General features: G+C 38.8%; 2 protein-coding genes and 1 long non-coding RNA gene across 3 annotated transcripts in view; 2 read left to right on the top strand and 1 right to left on the bottom strand.

Annotated features, from left to right (window-relative positions):
• Positions 1-4,468: 4,468 nt before the first annotated feature.
• On the bottom strand, positions 4,469-5,374 carry LOC122822045. Its single transcript, XR_006369097.1, has 3 exons — positions 5,242-5,374; positions 4,949-5,062; positions 4,469-4,804 (listed from the first exon to the last, which is right to left on the bottom strand). It is a non-coding gene; the product is annotated as an uncharacterized LOC122822045 (long non-coding RNA).
• An 810-nt stretch (positions 5,375-6,184) lies between these two features.
• Positions 6,185-12,164, top strand: LOC122822044 (granulocyte colony-stimulating factor-like). The gene is made up of 5 exons (XM_044100402.1): positions 6,185-6,494; positions 7,858-8,024; positions 8,106-8,210; positions 9,858-9,989; positions 10,066-12,164. The coding sequence occupies exons 1-5, from the start codon at positions 6,479-6,481 to the stop codon at positions 10,258-10,260; spliced, it is 615 nt and encodes a 204-aa protein (XP_043956337.1). The 5' UTR covers positions 6,185-6,478; the 3' UTR covers positions 10,261-12,164.
• Positions 12,165-13,728: 1,564 nt separating this feature from the next.
• The window catches only part of samd14 (sterile alpha motif domain containing 14), a 10,784-nt gene continuing 1,178 nt past the window's right edge, over positions 13,729-23,334 (top strand). The window contains exons 1-9 of the mRNA XM_044101483.1: positions 13,729-13,970; positions 16,912-16,962; positions 18,350-18,507; positions 18,586-18,702; positions 18,793-18,979; positions 19,723-19,822; positions 19,911-19,979; positions 20,061-20,217; positions 22,624-22,743. Of these exons, the coding sequence (XP_043957418.1) occupies positions 16,926-16,962; positions 18,350-18,507; positions 18,586-18,702; positions 18,793-18,979; positions 19,723-19,822; positions 19,911-19,979; positions 20,061-20,217; positions 22,624-22,743 (945 nt within the window). The 5' untranslated portion in view covers positions 13,729-13,970; positions 16,912-16,925. The remainder of the gene's footprint in view (positions 13,971-16,911; positions 16,963-18,349; positions 18,508-18,585; positions 18,703-18,792; positions 18,980-19,722; positions 19,823-19,910; positions 19,980-20,060; positions 20,218-22,623; positions 22,744-23,334) is intronic.

Here is a 23,334-nt window from a genome sequence, read left to right as displayed (position 1 = left end):
TCAGAACAGAACCGGCAGGAACCCGAACCCAAATGTTCAGAGACAAAAATCAGAATCAGTTTTTTCTGTTATTTTTTTAAATTTTCCATACACAAGTAAAATAGAAGACAAAAAAAAAACTATACTGAAAAAACGTAGTACAGAAATGAATACTGAGGTGAGTGGAGAACCCAAACTAAACTAACAGTAACACTACTTCAAGTTATTAAAGTTTTTATTATTTAGAACATATATGTATATAATCCCTCACAAAACAAAAACCACAAATAAAACGGACCAACCAGTTCAGCGCATATCCAATCAGTAAAAAGTTTTATAAAACATTGGCACATACAAATATCCTGGATGTTAACAGAATCAACCACAGTAAACAGAAGTAATCACTCGCTGGTACTTTCCAAAGCAGCAGTTCATAAAATAAATTCACTTGTCCCAATATTGCAGGAGAGGAAACGGCTCCAGGATTTCTATGTCATTATTTAGCTTAGCCAGCATTTGTTCATATGACATCATTTATGACACATTAGTTCAAACCAGTTTCTAACATTCGGAACAGTTGAAGATTTCCATAGTCAGGATTATTCTGGCCGTCCCACGTCCACCACAGTGTTCTGGTGTTCTGATTATTAGGCGTCACTGTTTGGTCCCCCAATAAGCAAAGTCTTAGTAACACGGTTCCCCACTCCTATCCACTTTCCAGTGTGTTGTAATGCTGCTTTCCAGAATGGGGAAAGCAGCATTACATTTCCATATGGCATGTATAAAAGTTTCTGGTTCCGTTTTGCATTTCCAGCATATGTGATGGTCGAGCCCGTTGAATGGAGCCTGGATGGGGTGAAATAAAATCTGTGTACCGTCTTATAGAGCGTAGGTTTCACTCAATTCTTTGAAAGTACTTTCAAATAATGGGAAATATATTAATCATTCTTCATCACTAAAAATGCAGCCATGGTCCCTCTGCCAGACAATCCCCAGACTTTTACATAATATCCTTTTGCATGCTATTAAATAATTAATAAAATGTGGATGCCTTATATGTGATTTTACTTGAGCCCATAAATTCCTGTATTGGACTCTTTATGTATGAAATTGTCTTTAATCTCTAATTTGTAGATATTTCCAGAAATATTGTCTATTATCTGTTTTACCATGGGAGAGGACATCTATTGATCTGAACGGTTTTATAACCTTACATTAGGGAGGGAACATCTTCTTAATGCTAATTCTGTTTCTTTTTGTCCCAAAGGAAGTTTTTAACATAAGTCTTGTATTGTTTGTATACCTGTGATGGGATGTCAACATGGACACTTAACTGAACAATGGGGCTATCACCATTTTTATTACCTTTCCCCCTAAAGAGAGCTTTAATTTTGCCCATTTATTAAGTTTAGTTTTTATTTTCTGAAGAAGCGGTTCCATATTCAGTAACATTATTTCCTCCAGATTCGAATGAAGTCGTATACCCAGATATTTCATTCCCAAGGGAACCCATTTAAAGTTAAATTGTGTAATATCTGTATACACTCTGATTTGTTCCAGTTGATCTCGTATCCTGAAAATGTTGAATTTGATTCAGCACACTGTAATAGAGCTGGAACAGAGACGGTTGGATCTATTATAACAGCTAAGATGTCGTCTGCAAACATGAGCAGCTTCTGCTCTTTTCCTCCTGCATGAATTCCTTTGATTCTTGGATTCTTATCGCTACAGCTAACGGTTTTACAACCAGCGTGAAGAGCAACGGGGACAAGGCACGGCGTTGTCTTGTCCCTCTGGACAGATGAAACAATATGGATAACTGACCATTCGTCATAACTGCTGCTTTAGGTTTAGAATATAATATTTCCACACATTTGCAGAACGCAGATCCAAATCCAAATATTTGAAGTGTTGTTTTAAGAAAGCCCCTCTCCACCCGGTCGTGGAGCAACCCCAGTGGGAACGGAGTCTCAATGGGGTTGCTAGGTAACGGACGGTGACTGCTGATTTGTGACATTACATCCTGGAAGTTTTTGAAACGGCTCATTTTCACCAACAAACATGGACTTATTGCCAAAAGAGGCCGGGTGTTTTTAGAAGCAGCTGTGACCGAAATGGAAGTTCAAAAACACGTAAAATGGGAATTTTTTCCACTTTAAGCTCTTTGTAAGGGGGTAAATACTTTTCTTCAGCATGGCACTGTGAAGTCTGCGGTGCAAGTAGTTGGGTAGTAACTAGTTACATTTACTCAATTACATTTACTCAAGTAGCTTTTATTGAAAAGTAAAATGTACATTTAGGAGTATTTTTTATTACTCTGTCCTTTTCACTTGTACTCGAGTCGTTTCTTGGACGACCTTATTTTCACCTAAGTTAAAATATGTTGATGTACTTCTACTGTTCCCTCTGAGTGTAAATAAGCAGATGGTTCTGGTTCTGCAGGTTCTGGTGTGTTTCATGTTTAATAGGCGTTAAAAAGGAGCAACACGTTGAACCCAATCTGAGGGAAACGAAAAACCTTCCAGGAATCTTGATTACTGACAACCTGAACTTTTCCTCCCTGGATCCTGGAGCTCAACCGGCTCCAGGCTGTGGAGAAGACAACCTCCAACATGAACCAGGTCTGGTTCTGGACCCGTTTCCCAGCACCGGGTCTGAACTTTCTTAGGAAGCGTAGCCGTGAGTCAGCCAGTTCCCTGCAGGATCCAGGTGTTATCAGCGGTGGGAACTTCCTGCCTTTTCCCTCTGAGAGGCTGAAGAAAATCCTAAAATTAGGAAAGTCTTTTTGTGCCAAATACAAATTATTTCTCACATTTCTCCTCAAATTATATTAAAAAATGTGAACTAATTATTAAGATCTTCCAAAAGCTAAGAAAGTTCCTCAGACTTTATTCTGTTTCAGAGGTTTTGAGTTGACAGAATATTTTTTTTTATTAATGTGTTTATTAAAAGGTTTTTCGGGACGATTTAATTTAATCTCTGGTCTTTGTATGAAAATTCAAAATTACTTGAATTTACTAAGACTGAAATTATTTTTGGGACCTTGAGGAAAGAAAAGAGTTTGAAATGAGTCGTGACTGAATGTAAAATTATTTCTTTCCCCACTTTTCACGAGGAACTCTGCCACTTCTATAAAATATTTGGTCAAAAACAAAATCTCTATCATATGATAAACAAACTGAAAGTCCTGTAAAACCCCAGTTTTTCATTTTTATGACATTTTATTGCTGGTTTGTTTCTGTATCTAAATTCTTGCCTGTTCCTGTTGTTGATGTTTTTGCAGCTGGTTTAGTTTTCAGGTTGTTAAAGTATCTGACATTGATGCAACATTTGTTGATTATGCTGCTGATGAGGAAAACAGCATTGATAACTAAACAATAGTTTAGTTATCAATGTTAGCTAAACATTAGCTAAACATTAGCTAGGAAGCTAAATACTGAATTGTACATGAAAAATTAATTTCTACATAGCAAGCTAAATATTTAGTTTGAAATTAAGTTTCCAGTCTGAGGCTAAACATTTAGCTTGTTACTAAATATTTAGTTGGCAACAAAACATTTACTATGTTATCAAGCTAAATATTTAGTTTGAAAGACACATTATGTAACAAGCTAAAAATTTTGTTTTACATTAAATGTAAATATTTAGTTTATACTAAATAAGTATTTGGTAATCCACATATTATTTAGTATGAGGCTAAATATTTAGTAATTAAGCTAAAATGAGCTTAAACCAAAAACATTACCGTGGAGTTAAATATTTAGTTTGATGCCAAATATAAAGATTATAATCAATAACCTTTATATTATTGATATTTCATCCATCCATCCATTTTCTGTTCACCCTTTGTCCCTAATGGGGTCAGGAGGGTTGCTGGTTCCTCTCCAGCTGCGTCCCGAGTGAGAGGCGGGGTCACCCTGGACAGGTCGCCAGTCTGTCGCAGGGCAACACAAAGACATACAAGACACACAGCCATTCACACACACACACCTAGGGAGAAATTAGAGAAATCAATTAACCTGACAGTCATGTTTTTGGACTGTGGGAGGAAGCTGGAGAACCCGGAGAGAACCCACCATGCACAGGGAGAAACTCCATGCAGAAAGACCCCGGACCGGGAATCGAACCCAGGACCTTCTTGCTGCAAGGCAACAGCTCTACCAACTGCGCCACTGTGCAGCCCAATACTTAATTGATACTAAATATTTAGTTTCACTAAGTATTTAAAATCCAGCTAAATATTTAGTAATCAAGGTAAAAATTAATTTAAAGCCAAAAAAATTAGTACGAGGTGAAATATTTAGTTTGATGACAAATATAAATATTTAGATAGTGAGGTAAATATATAAATGTTTAGTTGATAATAAATATTTAGTAATCAAACTAAATAATTACTTTAAACCAAAACATTTAGTTAGATAAATAACTAGAAACATTCTTTATTATTCCACAAAGTGAATATTTCTGTGCAACAGCAGCAAACGGCCATTACAAATAAATAAATTTAAATGATAAAAAACACAATAAAGCATAAAACACATTTTGACATACTATGTAGTTTTAAACTAAATGATGTCCAGTCCAGTCCAGTGGGTTGTCCAACTGGTTCATTTAAAAAACCGTTTACTGTTAGTGACATAAAAACTGTGCAGAGAAACCAGTGATGGATGAAAACAATTACTGGGTTTATTGTAACTGTTAAGCTCCTTTGAGAACCTTAAAAACTCCAGTTTTTCTGAGAATCTTTTACTGTAAACGCAAAAAAAACAGGAGGAAATGCTGGAAATTCATTTCTCAGACTCAGGATTCATGAATCAACTGGATCCTGCGTGGAGAAGAAAACAATTTGCGTTTCCTGTTGACTCACAAGCTTCCAGAATTTCTTAAAGAGCAACACACATGGTGACACACAGGAAGACAAAGCACAGTCACACAATGAAAGCACACCCAGGTTGATACTCAAACACACCTCGGGTACATTTCCACCAGTTCACCTGGCAGGAAGTGAGGCGAACTCCAGGTTGGGCGTTGCAGTCAGGATGATGCCGCGTCGCTCTGCAAGGTTCACTCTGTGCAGGTGCAGCTAAGATGGAAAGCAGTGAAATAATTCACTTTTTCTTACACAAAACCTCTAATTATTTTCACATTTACTGAATAATCAAACCTGCAGAAGAAGCTTAAAATAAATGAAAACAAAAGATTACAGAGTTTTTTAGTCTAATCTCTAGTGTAAAAATTTGAAGTGAGACAAAACCTACTTACACTTGTTTTGCAGGATGTAAGAGCTTGTTTTAAATTAATAATTCACTAAGATCAGTAAAAAATGTTTTGCTATAAGTCACAGGTGTCAGAGTCCAGTCTTCAAAGGGTCGGTCTCCTGCAGTTTTTAGATGAGCCGCAAGTACAAAACACTGGAATGAAATGATTTAATTACCTCCTGCTGGTGTAGATCAGATCTCCAGAACCTCAATGACCCAATTATTCTGTTCAGCTGTGGTGCAGCAGAGAAACATCTAAACGTTTCAGGACAGCAGCCCTCCAGGACTGGAGTTTGACTTCCTGCTATAAGAGAAATAATCTGCCATTGGAACTAAAGTTTCTCATTTAAAGTAAACTAAGATATTTGCACAAAGAGCTAGACAGAAATACTTGCTAATATTTAGCATTTTTGCCATGTAACCTGGTATATTAACAGGATGTTGAAGTTTTAAATCTTTTTGAAACTCCACTTTCTTCAAATTAAGCAAAAATAAATTGTGCAACAAAAATGGTAATTTTTGTTGCTGTCATTTGAACAATATTAATAAATGTTTTCATGTTTACAAAATCAAATGAAATATGTTGTCAGTCAGCTCTGATGCATTTGTGCTGCTATTATTTTTAAGATTTAAAAAAAATGTCAAGGGTCAGCAGAAATGGACTTATTGAAGAAAGAAAGAAAGAAAAAAATAATGAATAATAAAAAAAATAAATTTTAAAAGGATAACAATTAATAAAAGAACAACGAAAAGGAAAGTTTCCCAAACAGCAGCAGCAACAACAACAATAATAAATACAACATTAATTAATAAAAATAAACTTATTTAAAAATTAAACCCATAGCGGCAGAAACAAAATTCTTTTCTGCACAGATGTCTCATTGTCTCATGTCAGTTTGGTTTAATTTGAAGAGGGCGTGGTGGATAATTTCACCTAAATTCTCAGAAATGTCTCCGAGTCTAGCAGGAACGTTGCGCGGGAACTGGTTCACCTAACCTCACACCCTGCGCGCTTCTCCGTGCGCGTGCACAGCTGCGTGACGCATTCAGGGATTCTGAGACTTCGTAACTTCGGTCTTGCGGCATGACTCCCTGTCAATGGGAAACCCCGCGGCGGAGCAGAGCGGAGCAGATAAAAGGTCCAAACTGGTCCAAATGGAAGCTGAAAGACAAACTCCGGAGCTGCGCAGCGGACACGCACTGACACACGCACACGGACACGCACGGCCACCCTGATAGACATGGACACCTGGACAGGTAGGTTCACACCTGGAGAACATGCCGTCCACAGAACTGTCAGGACTAGCAGAGACAGCCGCTGGTTCTGGACGCGGGGTATATGGGAGGCTGGTGGTGCCAAAACAAGAAAATACAAAGCAAAAATGTTAATTGAATTAAACCCTTAAAAGGGATTAATTAGTGATTTATTAGCTTTAACAGACAGACTGTGGGCTGAAATAACTGTTTCCAGATGTTTTCTCGGTATATTTGTATTTATTTGGCCACAAACTGGAAGATTTGCAAATGTTAATGAATTGAACGTCGTCCCTCAGTCTTCAGCATCACCTGTGTTTCATGAACACCACTGTGATCTCAGAAGACAATTAAAAGATGTGGAATTTAGTTGATTTTTTTTTCTATTCATAAATGTGTTGCAGATATGGCTGAAAAATTACACCAAAATAAAAACAAAATTCTATGTTTTTTTGCTATAACAATTTAAATTTCTTCTATCCCTCTTCATAGCCAGGAGGAATCTTGGAGTTTGCATGAATGTTGCAATGTCTTTTTTAATTGTGAAGGAATAAAATTACTGCACTGATTTTCAGAAACATCTGTTTCTTAAAGTTGAGGTCAAATTTGCTATTTTTTTACTTTCATATTTGTTTTACAAAAAGATGAAAATGCCGCCAATAAACTTACAAAAAAGGTCAAGATTTTAACATATTTAAAGTGTAAACAATATTTTCAGGTCGTCAATAGAAATAAATGATTTCCTGAGGAAGTGAGAAAATAATTCCATATATGGTAATTCAAGCCAACAAGAACTGGATGCGCAAATCATGCAGAACATCTCAAAATGTTTTTGGCAAAAAAAAACCCAAAAAAAACAAAAAAAGTATATCGCTGGTTTTGCGAGACGTAGTGAAACAGACAGTACAATTAGAAGGGGTCTAAGAGGACTGGTCAAAATTCAACTGAGTTTTTAGTCAGACAATACAGAAATTCAAATTCCTCAAACTACTTTGATCCCAAATGGAAATTAAATAAAATGTTAAAGGGGAAAGACAGAAATACAGAAAACGTTTTGTGAAAACATTGTGATGACTCGCGAAAATTGTGCAAAATTTGCAAATGATTTACAAATCACTTGCAAATTTAGCAGATGCTTTGCTAAATTGCTAAATTCGCTAAATAAATTTAGCTAATTTCGCAAATTTAGAAAACTTCCTGCGCAGACTCATCTAAAAGTCAACTGAAATTAGAAATCTTACACCCAGAATCAAATAAATCTGCATTTTAGTTTCAGCTCTGATTTTCGGTCAGATTTTTATGTTTGTACTCTTATTCCTATATAAATGTTGCACTAACAGAGTTCCGATTTGTTTCCTTCCTTCAGTTATCATCCTGCTGCAGTACTTCCTGTTTGGATCTTTGGTCCGATCGGCTCCGGTCAGCTTGCTGTCCAACCTGCCGCCTGCGTTCAGAGAAACGGCCGTGGAGGCCAAGACGCTCAGTGAGAAAATCCTCACGGACATTTCTGCAGCGCACGCCGCCACAGTCAAGGTACAAACTGTTTGGTTGGTCCAGATTGGTTGGTATTTTCTTCTTCTTCTTTGGTTTTTAATGCGGTTCTGTCCTCCTCAGGATTTCAGCCTCGATTCGTCGACATCCAACCTGCAGTTGATGGCAGCGTCGATGGAAATCCCGTCCTCTCCCGTCCTCCAGGCGCTGTCCCCTCACTTCACCCTGGTCAGTCTGAAGACGGGTGGGTTGGGTCTTTTGGGCGGTTCCATTGTGGCGGAAGCATTTTGTGCTGTAGTTTGGGAGTTCAGGCTGTTCTAAGGGTTTCTCGTTGGGTTTTTATGGGTAAAAGTAGATTTACCCAGAAATTTGTGTTTTCAGGAGCTGCTCAGACTTGTTGAGTACTAGTCAGAATTTTTTTCTGTGGTTCTAAGAAAAGCCTTTGAGATGTTTTATATGATGAGCTTTTTTTGTCTTTTCAGTGGTTTTTCTGGAGTGTTTATGTTTTGTGTCTTTGAGGGTTCCTTAAATTGTGGTTCTTGTGGTTGAATTGGTTCTTCATCGCCTTTGAGGCGGTTTGCACAAAGGTTCTTTGTTTCTTGACAGTTCAGGTGATTCTTAGGACTTTTTTTGGAGAATGTTCTTTAACTTTAAGAGAGTTTGATGTCTCTGAATGATGAAATATTAAAATAAATCTAAATCTACGACTCCTTGAGTCTTCATGTTTAGTCTCTTATGGTTTGGTGTGTCCTTAAAAGGTTTAGAGACCATTCAGTTTCTTCTCCTCATGGTCGTTTGGTTTATGTTTGGTTTCTTTGTGGATGTTTTAGTTTAAATAGTTAGTATTTTACGAGGTTTTAGGAATCCAAGAGGTAGTGAGGGTTGGGACTTGGCTCTTCTTCTTTCTTGGTTAAATAAACAATGAGTCATTCTTTGTTTGAGGAATTTCGTAATTCAGTTCCTGGTATAAAGAGAAACATTAAGGGTTTCTCTTTATACCCTTAATGTATCAAGAGAAACCTTTTATACAATAAGGGTATAAAGGGTTTCTTTATGTTTTATTTAGTTGGTCACAGTGGTTCTGTGGTTTTCAGGTTGGGGGAAACTTGAAACTGCTACTTTGTAAGTTACTCAGCAGCTTGTTGCTAGGTAACCATAGAGTGAGTGAGGCTAAGCTAGCCGCTAAGCTAGCTTAGCTGACCATGAGAGGTTGAGATTTAAGCTGTTCCTCTGCCTACATTCCCCAGAATGCAGTGCGGTTCTTGGTCGGTGTTCAGTGAAATTATTGAATTCTATTGGATTTATTTTCTATTGATACTGATCAAGTGTCTACTGCGATAGATATCGTTATTGTTTTATCGGCCAGCCCTAAACTAGAGGTTGTTAGGAAGATTTATAACAAATAAAAGTGAGATTTCTGAATCCAAAGAGCTTTTATTAATTATTTTATTATTGTGGTCTTAGTACATGAGGTTGAGCCCAATGTTTCCTACAGGTTTTCAATGGGACATTGTAGGTTTCTGAGCGAAAAAACTAAATCTTACCAAATATTTTTGGCCCAGTTTCTAGTGCAGATATGTCAGTACACTTTAAATAAGACAACACTAACTTACAAACAACTTTTCAGAAAAAAATATGAGCTTGTTTTATGTAAATAATTTCTTAATATTGATGAAGTACTAGTATGTTTTTTTTAAATCAGTATTATGGAAGTGAGTTACCTCTTATTTCAAGTTTACTAAGATATTTGTACTGGAAATTAGACCAAAAACAACTGGTAAGATTAAAGTTTTTTTCAGTGTTCATGTTTGAGAATATTTCTGCACTAAACTTCTGTAGAAGTTTAATCACCTTTTTGTTTGTCGCCCCCTGCAGGAGACATGCGTTAGCCGCATGCTAGCAGGAGTTCAGATGTACCAGAACCTGCTGGAGGTTCTGTCCAGCAAAGTGAGCGGTCTGGATGACCTGAGAGCGGACCTGCGCGACCTGCTGACCCACATCAACAAGGTAAAACCTCGCGTCAGGTGACCGACTGTCATGTGATCAGGCCTCTGATTGGCTAACAGCTGTTTGTTTGTTGCAGCTAAAGGAGGGGGCGCAACTTATAGTGGATGTTTCGGATCAGAACCTGAGCACAAACCTGGCCTCTTATCTCCAGGACAGCCACAACGTCCAGGTGGCGCTCCGACTGACGTTGACTCAGCTGCGCTCCTTCTGTCATGACCTGATCCGGACCTTCAGAGTCCTTTCCAGGCCGCGAGCTGCAGGTGCACGCTAAGCCCCGCCCACCTGGTCCAACTCACTAGCTGCGCTTCCATTGACTATTAAATTGCACAATTTCACATTTCAAAATATTTTATCTTATTTTGAAAAAAAAAACTTGTGTTTTGATTAAAAAGACTTTGGCGCCAGGATGAGGCATCAAAATTGGTTTATTTTCCAAACCTGCAGTCACACAAGTCACATGATCAACAGCAGGATGTTACCGCTGGTGGAAACCATGAAGAAGACAATGACAGGAAGTAGTCCGAGGTGGCGGTGAAAGCTTTTAAATAACTTACAGCGTGTACAAACTTATTCATGTGTGATTTTAATTGCATTTCTTATTTAACATGTTGTTGTGAGTATTAGCAGAATATTAGCTGCATTTTAATTACAATTCTGCACAAAACTTTGAAGATATTACGCTAATGTAAAAAAAAACAGTTTGCAATTGAATTAAAATAGAAAAGCAATTTCAATCACGCATAAATAAGTTTGTTCACCTGATAAGTCATTGAAAAAACATGCCGTGTCCTCATCCTCCAATCGCGTCCTGTTGTCTACTTCGTATTTTCCGCCAATAGTAACTTCCGGTTGTTGATCACATGACTCCTGTCACTCGAACAAATTTTTCGGGCTGCAATAACTTTGATACAGCCGAAAACCCCAAAATTCTAGCAGTAAAACTTTTTTTTATCAAAAAAAAGTTTTTCCTAAATTATCCAAATTTAATTTCCTAATTTCAATTTTCCCACAGTCAGTGGAGGCGCAGCTGCAGACAAAGTTTTGCGCACATTTATAGTGGAAACGCAGTTACTGTAACAATGTGGATTGTTACGGACTGAAGGATCTGGTGCGGTTTGGTTCTGCTAGATAAAGAATGTAAAAGCTGCAGGCCTATTATCGGACCATCTACGCTGAATCAGATCCAGAAGAATCCTGAAGCTCGGTGTCTGTTCCGGCACGTCGGGCCGCTCCGCATGTCGAGGACTAGCAGGAATGCGAGCGCTGCCGCAGGGACAAACTTGTTTACAAACCTTCTAGCAAGCCAGAAAGAGCTGATTGTGAGTTTTGATGGAGGTTCAGGTCCGGACCCGCTCGGCGCTCGGAGGAATCTCTCCTGCTGTTTGTCGGCCTCATTAGTGGAGAAGCTGCAGACTGACGGCAAGCAGTTCGATGACTTCTCATCGCCTGAGGTTGAAACGGGTCAGAGTTTAACTTTTATTACTGCAGAGACAATCGGATCAACCACATCTTACATTTGTTTACTTTCTGTTAATGTAAACAACCTCCGGACTACATGAGCGTTATGCTGCCACCTGCCTGCAACATGAGGAACATTTTTTACTCTGCAACCAGAAGATCAATTTTGTATAAAAACATTCATCACCTTCAAACAACTGGGATCAAGTTGGAATTTCCTGTTTACCGACATGCTTTTATTCTGAAGCAACAGCAGGAAGTGAAAATATTAGAATATTTTTTAAAATGTTTTATGTTTTTTCTGTTTTTAAAAAATGTTTTTATGTTTTCAAGATTTTCAGACTTTTAATTTGAAAATCACCAAAAGAAGCTTTTATTTGTTATTTATCAGCTGCAGATTATTTATTCTGGCTTTTTTTTATTTATTGATATTTATTAGGTATTTATTGATGTATTTATTAAAATCACTGACAGGTTGTTGGATTTTTTTAATCGTTATTTATTTATTTGAGTCGGACTGACAGACAGCTGATAAGAGGTCACTCGGGGCGAGCGAGCCTGACATCACACACTGATGATGTCATCACTTCCTCATGTCCTCACATGACCTCAAGTCGGTTGAATCATTCTGCTGTGTGGAATAATGTTCATGTCTGTACGTTTCAAAACACGATTTGATAAAGATTTCAAAATAAAATCTTTTCATTAAAAAAAATATATGTTTGTTGCTGATTTTATATTTAGAATAAATTTTGATCCAATGTTTTATCTGAAACACAGTTAAATTAATTTACTAATAAAATAGTTGTTTTTAAAGGATATCAGATAAAATCAACATTTTTAAAATTTTACATCATGCTATAAAGTTCTTCCCTCATCAAAAACAAACCTGGTTGCTTTGTTTCTTTTCTACATGTTTGAAAAATCCTTGAATCTCATTTAACCCCTTCAGACTAGCAGCAGCAGCTATTAGCAAACACATGGTGTGACGGCATTTCTGCTGAGCTCTTATGAATGGTTGTAAACGGCATAATGAGGAACATTGTCGTGACGATGGGCTGAATGAGTAGGAGCTTCTTAAAGACACAGCGGCCAAATTTCAGGACATCAAGTTGCGAAGTTAAATCTCATTTTAGTTATGTTTGTCATACGGAGTTGGGTAGTAACTAGTTACATTTACAATTACTTGAGTAACCTTGTAGGGAAAAAAACTCTAAAAAATATGCTGTACATTTTAATTTTATTTGAGTAACTTATGAAATATCGCTGCTACTTTTACTCGAATAAAATGTTTGGATTCTCTACCACAAAAATTCACCAGACACACACATGCAGTTTTTGTTAAATTTTCATTAGTTTTATATTGAAAGAAATTGTTTCAGTATATTCATTTATTTTATTCATAATTAATTATTTCCATTTTGGTTTCTAAAATCCTAAAATTTCCATGTAACTTTATATTTGGTTTGTCTGATGCTGTACTTTTTAAATGTTAAATGATTTATGTTTTGATCAGTTACTTTTTACCAAATACTTTTTCACTCTTGAGTAATTTCCTCGACGGCTACTTTCTTACTTTTACCAAAATGTTTTAGTAAAAACATGTTTAAGTAGATACTCTTACTTGATTTCAATCCATTTTTACATACTCTACTCTCCTCTGTTGATAAATACAAAATTTTTATAATGACTGAAGGTAACAGGAACTTGATTGTGTTTGGAAAATATGTAACACTGCCCCTTTAATACACTTTTCCTGTAAAAACTACGTTTGATCCTTAAAATACCGGGGAAATTGATATTAATTAAAATACGTTTCTGTCCTGCTCGAGCCCAACCAGCAGAGGGCGCTGCTGCAGCAAAAACCACCCAGAGATCCTGATAAGGAAGAAAACAAGGTGACACTGCAGAGAGGTTCATGTTTGGGTTCATATCTCTATTATAAACTGAAACATTCAGGTTTTCTATCTAAAAAGTGTGATAGCAGCACCATGAAATGATTTAGAAAGAAAAGATTATAAGAAACCTGAAATAATTATGTAATTATCTGTAATTTATTAATGTTTTCTATTGTTTCTATGTAAAGTATTTTTATTTTTAGCCTCAAAGCCTGAGAATCAGCTGTTTTTCTGATATATTTCATAATGTTTTTCAGTCTCATCATCCTCTGTCCATCCCTCCATCTCCTCCATCCAATCCTCTTCCTCCTCCTCCTCCTCCTCCTCCTCCTCCCCCTGCTGTCCTTGGAGCTGCTGTTTCAGGACCAGGCTGCAGTGTTCTGCTGAGTAGCGGTGAAACAGCACTCGCTCGTCAGCAGACAGCTCTCAGCTGAACCCCAGAGCCCCTCAGGAGGGAAACTACGGCTCCCAGAATCCTCCGCTGCAGCCCAAAGTCAGTTCAGATCCGAGAGGAACCCCAGAGGAACTCTGGGAGACGTGGTCCGAGTCCATCAGCTGCTCCCGGAGGCAGAGGGAGGACAGGCTGACGTGCCATGACAACAGTCGGAGGGAGACGCGCTGAGAGGTGAGACCATCTGTTTGTTTCTCTTTCTGTGTCCCTTCATCGTCCTCCGTCCCTCCTGTCTGCTGTCCAACCTGTCCAACCCTCTGCATCTGCCTGACGCCGTGTATTACAGCCGGGAACATTGTGTTTGTCTCAGAACAGCAGAGACAGTGTGTGTGCGTGCGTGTGTGTGTGTGTTAAAACATCTCCACCCAGCCTGTAGTATCTCCCAGACCTCCTGAGATGATGCAGCAAACAGGAAAACCAGAAATCAGGACACAAAAATCACAGAAATGAAAGGAATAACGTTTGAACACCATCTGCTACAGCAGTGTTCAAAGTCTGGTCCGGGATCCCTGGACTGATCTTGTTTTTTATTTTCATTTTTATTTATTACAGACGAATTAAAATCTTATGATAGAAAATGTTGACAACAGCACCAGGTATTTCAAATCTGAGCTTTTTACCGTCACAGTAACAGATTTTGCTGGATGATAAATTTTTCCTGAAACTTATTGAGATAAACGATAATAATGATGTTTTGAGAACATTTTCAACTGATGATGCAAGAACACATCATCAAATGTCACTAAACTTTAAATCCTAAAATCCATGTAGCACTGGAACTGGAAGACATTTTAAAATTCAAAATAAATAAAACAACACAAACAACAAATGAAATGTATTATGAAGTCTCTGTAAACAACATTGTCCTTCAAAAAAAGGAACAATTTGGGACCAAAGCAGCAGACTGAAGATTTTATTTCTACAAATAATCTCCCAATTATTGGTAGAAAGAGAGAAAAGAGAAAACCAATAAATTATGTGAATGACTAAATTTGTTTTGATTTATGATGTGATTAATTGATTTCTTGCAACAGGCCTACTTGTATCCAGATTAAACTTGTCTATTTCAGTACCAGAGAATTAATTTTATTTTTTATTTTCAATCAACAACTCTAAAAATTTGTAGATTAAACCCCTTCTTTTTAATGAGGCAAATATGAAAAACCATTTTATAAAAATTTAACACATTCCTTTACAAAACTGTAACAATTTCACTAATTTAATTAAAATATTGCAATTTGTTGAAGAGCAATAGAAAAAAATCAGTATTTAGTTTCTTTTAGGGTCTTTTTTCCCCAATCTGATTATTTTGACCAACGTGACAAAAAGTTTGGACAGCCCTGATCTACTGCTGCTCATATTCTGGTTTCTCTCTCCTCATCGAAATACTTTATGACATTTTCAACTCTTAATGAGTTTCCAGCAGGAGCTGCAGCAGAAGAATGAAGCTGAGAAAACTTCACTTTTATGGTCAAATTTATGGCTGCAGCCAAGGATTCATTTAGTCCTCGATTCTTCTATTCTGACAAATACAATAAAAATAATTACTGCTCTGAGTATAAATGTACATATACTACAGATAATGACTGATTACAATTACTGAGAACTATTTCAATAATATTCATCAGATCACTGTCCTCCTTTATGTTGTGAAATATTTTGTAAACTGGATTAAACTCTCTAACTGCTTCACCAACTTTCAGTCACTTTTAAAGGACTAAACTTTTTATGCATTAATTTTTTGGTAAAACTTCCTTTTTTAGCTTTAGATTATGTTTTAACACTATCCCCTCATCAACAACAAGCATAGAGTCTTGCTTTCATTCTCTCGAATCCCATTCAGCTCCTTCAGACTAGCAGCAGCAGTTAGCAAACACCTGGTGGAACCGTGCATCTGCTGAGCTCATTATACGTCTTAGAACAATAATGAAGGATTTATGGTGCAACATTGTTTTAATGATGTACTGAAGGCGGCGTGTCAGAAACAGCAGGAGCTTCTTAAAGAGACAGAGACCCAATTTCTAGGTGTCAAATTTATTTTAAGTCAACAGAAACCAACATCAATGATTGTGTTATAAAATGTCAGTTTGTCTCTGAAAAACACATCTTTAAGACATTTTGTTTCTGTAAAACCATATTAGATGCTTTTGCTCCTGAGATTTTCTCTACTAGGGTGTGATCCTCCACAGAGCAGAAACCTGCAGATATTAACCAGACGAGCGTTTCCTGCGTGGAACTTCAGGTTTTACCAGAGCAGGATAAAGTGGGTCAGTAGCATCAGCTGAGAGACGTCGTCTCCCTGCTGACTTCTTGCCTCAGGACTTAGTGTGTCTTCAAACAGCAGCCGTCTGTTTCAGCTGAATCCTTAACGAGGCAGTTCAGAGGTCAACTGCTGTGGGAGTTTGGAGGAGGAAGAAGAGGAAGAGGAGGAGGGACTCAGATCATCTGCGTTTCTTCAGGAAGCTGAATGTTTCCCTTATGTATCACGTCAGTTAAACGCCTGATACTGCCGTTATGATGCAGTCTGGATCAGAACCTTGTGTCTTCAGATCCAGGGTTGGAGCTGCTGGTTAGTTTCAGGGCAAAGATCAGATTCTGAAAGCAGAGAAAACCTGAAGAACAATGCTCCTCCTTATGCTGTTTACAACTGTTATTAAAGTGAGCAGTAGTTTGTATGTTGAGCTCAGCAGACTCACAGTTCCTCCAGATGTTTGCTAATAGCTGCTTCTGCTAGTCTGAAGGAGCTCCGTTTAGATTTAGGTGTTCAGGTTGCCACAGGAGATTCCCAGATTCCTCAAACATGCATGAAAGAATCAAAGCAACATTCCAGGTGTGTTTTTGATGAATGAATGATATCACAACATGACCTAAAGCTAAAAAGGTCTATTTTACAAAACACCTCCCCTTTAAAAACTATTTATCATCAGGCAAATCAAAACTGTCCCAGTGCAACGAGATGGTCATAAAATGTTTCTTAGCTGTAACGTAAACTGGCATGCATTAGCAGCTTTAGCAGCTTTAGCAGCATTAGCAGCAGAGATAACATGTTTGATGCTGTTTGACATTTTGTCCCTTCTGTCCCACCGTCCTCTGTCTGTCTCCTGTCTCTGAGCAGATAATCACAGAGCCATGTCTGCAGGCCTGGAGGACACAGACAACGTGTTCGGTGAGCCTCACAGAACCACTAATGGACCCATTTACACATTAATGATGATTATGCGCCTCATTCTGAGCACATTAGCGCCTCCTGCTGGTCATTATGAGGCAGTGATGATTTATCTACATGAAATAACTGAACAGGAAAAACTCAGCAGCTGGTAAAGTCAACAAAATCACTTGAAAACATCTAAAAGTCTGCAGGATTCTGTTTTCCTCCTCGTTCTCTTTCTTTGTTCTCCAGCATTGTCTCGTTTTTCTCCCCCACCCTCCGGTTCGTCCATCCATCATCCCTCCATCCTCTCTTTCATTAAATCTCCATCTTCTCTCTCTCTGTCGCCTCATTTTACTGCCCAACACATCTTCTCTTCCTCCCCCATCAGGTTTACCTCCCCCATCCGACTTTCCCCCTGGGAAATAAACCTCCATCAGCTCTCAGTGTGTGCACGCGCGCGCGCGCGCGTGTGTGTGTGTGCGCGCGAGCGCGATTGTGTGTGTGTGTGTTCATGTGTGTGTGTGTGTGTTCATGTGTGTGTGTGTGTGTTCATATGTGTGTGTGGGAACCTTTTGTTCCTCTGAGGAGGTTGTTCACATCCTGAATAAGAGTTCTCCTAACAAGAGAGCAAACAGACGTGCACTGCTGCCACGCTGGTCGTCATGGAGATGGGAGGTTAATACATCAAGCGGCAGATTGTTTAAATAAGTTTAAATAATCGACAAAACCGAGAAGAAATACTTCAATGTGGAGATATTTTTACACTCACAGAATGTCAACAAGAGAAAGTTCCTGCTTGTTTTATTTGGCTTTTAAAGGCCATTTACTCTAGTGTGTGTGTGTGTGTGGGTGGGTGGGTGTGTGCGGGCGTGTGTGTGCGTGTGTGCGCGCGCGTGTGTGCGTGTGCGTGTGTGTGATGGTCAGCATGCTGAATATTTGATGGCGCTCTGATGGACTGAGTGGGAGGAGGAGGAAGAGCTTATTAAATTAAAAACTTGATGCATCATCAGAACAAAACTGGAATAAATATGAACTGATGTTACACAGTTCATCCATCCATCCATCCATCCATCCATCCATCCATCCATCCATCCATCCATCCATCCATCCATCCATTCACAACGGACAGATGAATTAATGGATGGATAATCATATGGATGGATGGTTGGATGGATGGATGGAAGGATGGATGGATGTCCAGTATAATCTCCGTATTATAGCGGGTCATTAAATCTCCATCATTTCGTTCACGGAGGTTTTTAAATCACTTCCTTCCTCTCTGGGCTTCATGGTGTCTGTTCAGTTTTTACAGATTAATTTTTTCAGCTCCAGTTTTCTAGAGCTGCTTCCCGAAGCATCGAGCTTCTCCATAGTAACCGAATAAACCCGTCTCCTGTCGCAGACCTGAACGAGGCCGTCCCGGAGACAGAGCTGCTGGACAACAGCATCCAGAAGGGCCGGGCCCAGCTGTCCGTCAAAACGCGCCGCCACCGGCCCTCGCGCTCCCGTTACCGTGACAGCGTGAGCTCCACGGAGGGAGACGACGGCTTCGACAGGAAGGTAGAGTCCAGCCTGAAACTCTGGTGTGTTTTATACCAGTCATGAGCCGATCGGCTGATCTCCTGAGTGTGTTACCAGGAAAGTCCGGTACAGTCCACCCGCTCACCTCTACACCTGGCCATGAGAGGCTCCTCCCCCTCACCTGATTTACTTGTGTCCTCTCGAACCCCCGCATTTTCCTTCGACGCATCGCTGGTGAGACCAATCAGAAGGAATCATACAGAGCGTTTACTTTTGAAAAAACAGAAAAAAGAATCTTCTTCCTGTTTCACCTTGCCGTCTCAGGGGCGTCGGTCTCCAGAGGATGAGGGCGCCTCATTGGCCGCTCCACCACGGGGGCGGTACCATCAGCTGACCAACACCACGTCACAGGAGGCTCTGGTGACACCGAGCAGCTCGCCGTCTAAATCCTGCCCTTCCTCTGACTGCTCACCTGTATACATGAGGAGGAACAGGAGGCCGGACAGCGAAGGTACACACACCTGGTTACACACCAGGACACACACCTATAAACAGAGCCATTTAGCTCTAGTCTTGATTAAAGGAATTGTAAATACAACTTTAATGCACCTGGACACACACCTGGTTGCACACTTGTAAATAGCTCCTGTAGCTCAAGTCTTGATTATAGGAGCTATAAACACAACTTTAATGCACCTGGATAAACATTAGTTGATAGTGTTGCGCTGCATACAGACTATAGGAGCTTTGAACACACCTGGATACACACAACTAGACACACATATGCTGCTGTCTGGCATATGTCCCGGATTTTGATGTAAAGAGCCATAAAGAATTAAACACACCTGTATGCCCACCTGTAAAAACAGTGAATCAGCTTCTATTCCCCAAAATGCTTGCATCCACACCTGGAAAACACACCTGGATACACACAGAAAATTCACAATTGCATGCGTATACAACTGGGAAGTTCAATTAATTCCATTTATCTGGGATTTGTCTTTGCTTTGTATATGAAGAGCTGAACAATTAAACACACCTGGATACACACCTTTAACGCAGCTGTAAACTCGTCGTGTAGCTTATATTGATGATTATAGGAGCCATAAACGCAACTGGAAACGAGGACACAAAACAATTTAATATTGTAAATACGCAATTTTGATAGTGGGTGTTATAAACACACCTGTAACTCACCTTAAACAGGGAATCACATGTTTCTGCTCCTAATTTATAATCACTTGTTTGTTTCAGTTCTGGTTTCTGATACGAGTCGAGACACGAGTCCAGCCGATCCTGGCAGTCCGACCGTCGTCTTTGATAAGAAGACAAAGAGACGTTTCCTGGATTTAGGGTGAGTAAACTGAGTTCTCCTGCACAAGTTAAACATTTCTGTCCAGCCGTCCCCGGCTCAGTCGGTGATGGTGTCCTCTGTGTCTCAGGGTGACGCTCAGACGTTCCTACATCAGAGTGAGGAAAGATAAATCTAACAGGCTCTCTGTGGGCAGCAGGTGGGTCCATCACCAACATGACCTTCTGCTTCCTCCAGAACCACTCTATTAACCGTTGTTGGACATGTCTCCTGTCCTCAGAGAACCGTCTGAGAGTCCGTCTCGGTCCTCTGGATCCTTCGTCTCATTTTCCTGGTTCACTGAAGGTCGGGGGTCCTTCTCCTCCTCTGGGACTCCTCCATGTTCTCCTAAAATCCCCCCGCTGGGCTCCCAGAGACCCAGGAAGTCCCACTCACAGGTACTTTCTTCTTTAGGCCTGAAGTATGAAGTCCAGAATATGATTTTGAATGAGAAGTAAAGAGTTAATTCAGTTTTTGGATGTACTTTTTCAGGCCCAGAATAAATGGCAAGAAAACATTTTAATAGTTGGAAAGTTATTTTGCTGTTACATGAATATTTCTTTCTGAAAGGAGAGCAACACAAACAGCTAGTTTAGAGAACAATTAGGCAAAATTTACATTTTGCATGTTTTGTTCTTCCATTTGGGTCTCAGCTGCTTCTAAAACAGACCAAGCAATTTAAAAACCTCACACAGTAACTTTTTAACAATGTGTCAATGTGTTTTGGTGTCTGGAAAATGAGCCCTTTCAAAAGCCGCACACTCAACAGGCAATGTGGTGTTACCTAGCAACCGCAGCCAAGCCGAGCCCATCACCTAGCAACCCAAGTGGAGCTCCAGTACGTTTGATCAGCTGGTTTTATTGCTGTATGTGCTGTACAATGGCTGCTGGAAAAAACAAGTGTTTTCTTGTTGACTTACCATCCAGAAATTCTGCATTCTTGTTGGTTGTGGAGAAGGCTCTACTTATGCTTTTCACAAATGTATGATTATATAGTTGTGCATCTGTTTGCAGCCATTTTCACGTGTGTGTAAACGTTGGGTTGGGGGGCGTGACCAGCAGCAGCTTACTTGGATTTAAAGTGACAGAATCCTTGAAACAGATCATTCTGACATCAGCAGACTAAAATCTCTTTATCTAATAATGATTTGTGCAAGAAAAATTAACTAACATGTTTTGTGTAGTCCATAAATCTATCCTAACCTGATCAGGGAAACATAATAAAAGTTTAGCCTGCATTCACACCATCCTTCTTTAGTGCACATTAATTGAACTCTAGTTTGTTTGAATAGGGCAGGGCAGTCCTGGTCCTCGAGGGCCGGTGTCCTGCATCTCATAGATGTCTTTCTGGTCCAACACACTAGAATCAAATAGCTGAATCACCTCCTAAGAGCAGTCAGGTTCTCCAAAGTTCTGCTAATGACTTCATTATTTGACTCAGGCGTGTTGAAGTAGAGACACGTCTAAACGTTGCAGGAGACCGAACCTCCAGGCCTGGAGTGCCCCCCCTGGTCTAGGGGTTTATTTAGGGACGTGTGGCTGTGTAATCGAACTCTGATGTGGACAAAAACAAAAACATTCTGGTCTGCCTACAATCCTAGGTCTCAGTTCGGTTGAAGTGAACTGATTTGACATCTGATGGAGCAGTGAATCTATCTGCAGCAGGCAGATTAATTCTGATTGGCTGACAGGGTCACATGACCCCCCAGCTGCGGTTTGCTTTGCGGTCAGTGAAATATGTGGTGGTCAGATTCAGCAGGAAGCTCTGGTTTCCGACTCCTCTCGTCCATCATTACAGCTCCATTAGAGCCGCAGCAGAGATCCTCCAGCAGGAGCCGCAGAGTGATGTCTCACTCTGAGGCGAATGCTGGACTCCAGGTTTCAATCTGGGAACGATTGAAACCCAGAAGGTTTCCTTTGACACAACGAAGACTCAGTTCTGGATCCTGGCTGATCATAAATGTTTCTTATTGAATTATTAAAAATATTTTTTATGGAAAGGTTTATTTTATTTTTCTGCATAGATGCTGTTTTGTGTCATCATGTCTGCAGGGTTTCATATTTACTGTTCTATTTTAAACTATTTCAGTAAAATTAGAGACAAAAATCCATCTTTAATTCCATCCTTTAACCAAAAAAATATTACAAAAGATGATAAAATATAGGGCTGAAATGATCAATGACATTAATCATGATTAATCGATTACTGAAGTAATTGTCAACTAGTTTAGTAACTGATTAATTGTTAACTGAAGTATGCATGCTCTGAAAAAGGTCATTTTCTGAAAGAACAAAATACTCAGAGCCATAATTAAGACAAAATTGTACAAAAAATGTTTTGATTTTAAATTAAAAACTTCTCAAGTGGCATGATTTCAGCTTTGTTCAATTTTTTTATACATATAAAAAAATCTCCTCCAATTATTAAATTGGCAAATTCAAAATATAACCAACAGATCTTCTTAAAGGAACATTGATATTTAATTTTAGACAATACAATTCTTATTTTAAAATTAATTTAATTATTTGTTTATTTGCAGCTTTTAATGTATTTCTGATGTTGAGTAAAAAGGCTTAAGTAGTAAATAAAAAATCAGGAGAATATTCCAATCTTTTTTTTATCCATTTAATTGATTAATTGTCAAAATAATATATTAATTGATCACCAAAATAATTTGTGTTTCAACCCTAATAAAATATTTTTTATGCAGATGAAATTGTGATTTTTAAAAGATTTGCAATAAAAAAAACCTGAATATAAGAGAAAATCTTTTATAATTATGTTGTTTCTGCTCTTTGTCCAGGAGTCGGCTCTCAGTGAAGAGTTTTCTCCTCCTCCCACCTCGTCTTCCACCTCTCCTCCTCCAGAGTCGTCCTCCAGATCCTCCCATCCGTACCACACCCTGTCCCAGTCCTCCGATGAGGTGATGCTCTGAGATCCCAGAATATATCTGGGTTAAAGCTCTTCGATAAAAGGATCTTATCAATTTATCAAATTTTTTGTTTTTCAAGATTTAATTTTTGGAAAATCAGGATGCTTTTCACCAATGCACCCCTTGGGTTTCCATAGAAACGATGATCTCAGCAGGTCCAGACAAGTTGATCAACTTCTATTTATTTAAACTTTGAATTCAAATCAACTCTACAACAGAACATTAGGACCAGGCCAGGATTTTTTAAATATTTACTTATGAGAATAAAGTCATAATATAACAAGAATACTGTCATGTGATAACGGAGTCTAAATAATGCAAGAACAAATTTATATTAGAAGATTAAAGTGGTAATTTTAAGAGCACTCCAACAAAAAAATAAATAAAAAATTAAATCAAGAATGTTGAGCATCTTATGTAGTGATAGTTTGATATAGAAATACTAAAACTTTTAGCACATCAGCATGAAATAATTATGAGTAGCTGGACTCTGAAACTATTGTATAAGCAACTGAGTATATTTAGTAGAAACAACCACATCAGATCAGATCCTCAGGACTTTTTTCTCATTAAACATTTTAA

The sequence above is a fragment of the Gambusia affinis genome, linkage group LG19 (assembly GCF_019740435.1).
Source record: "Gambusia affinis linkage group LG19, SWU_Gaff_1.0, whole genome shotgun sequence".
Taxonomy (NCBI): Eukaryota; Metazoa; Chordata; class Actinopteri; order Cyprinodontiformes; family Poeciliidae; genus Gambusia; species Gambusia affinis.
Note: the sequence above shows the minus strand (reverse complement) of the source record. Positions and strands in the feature narration are given on the sequence as shown.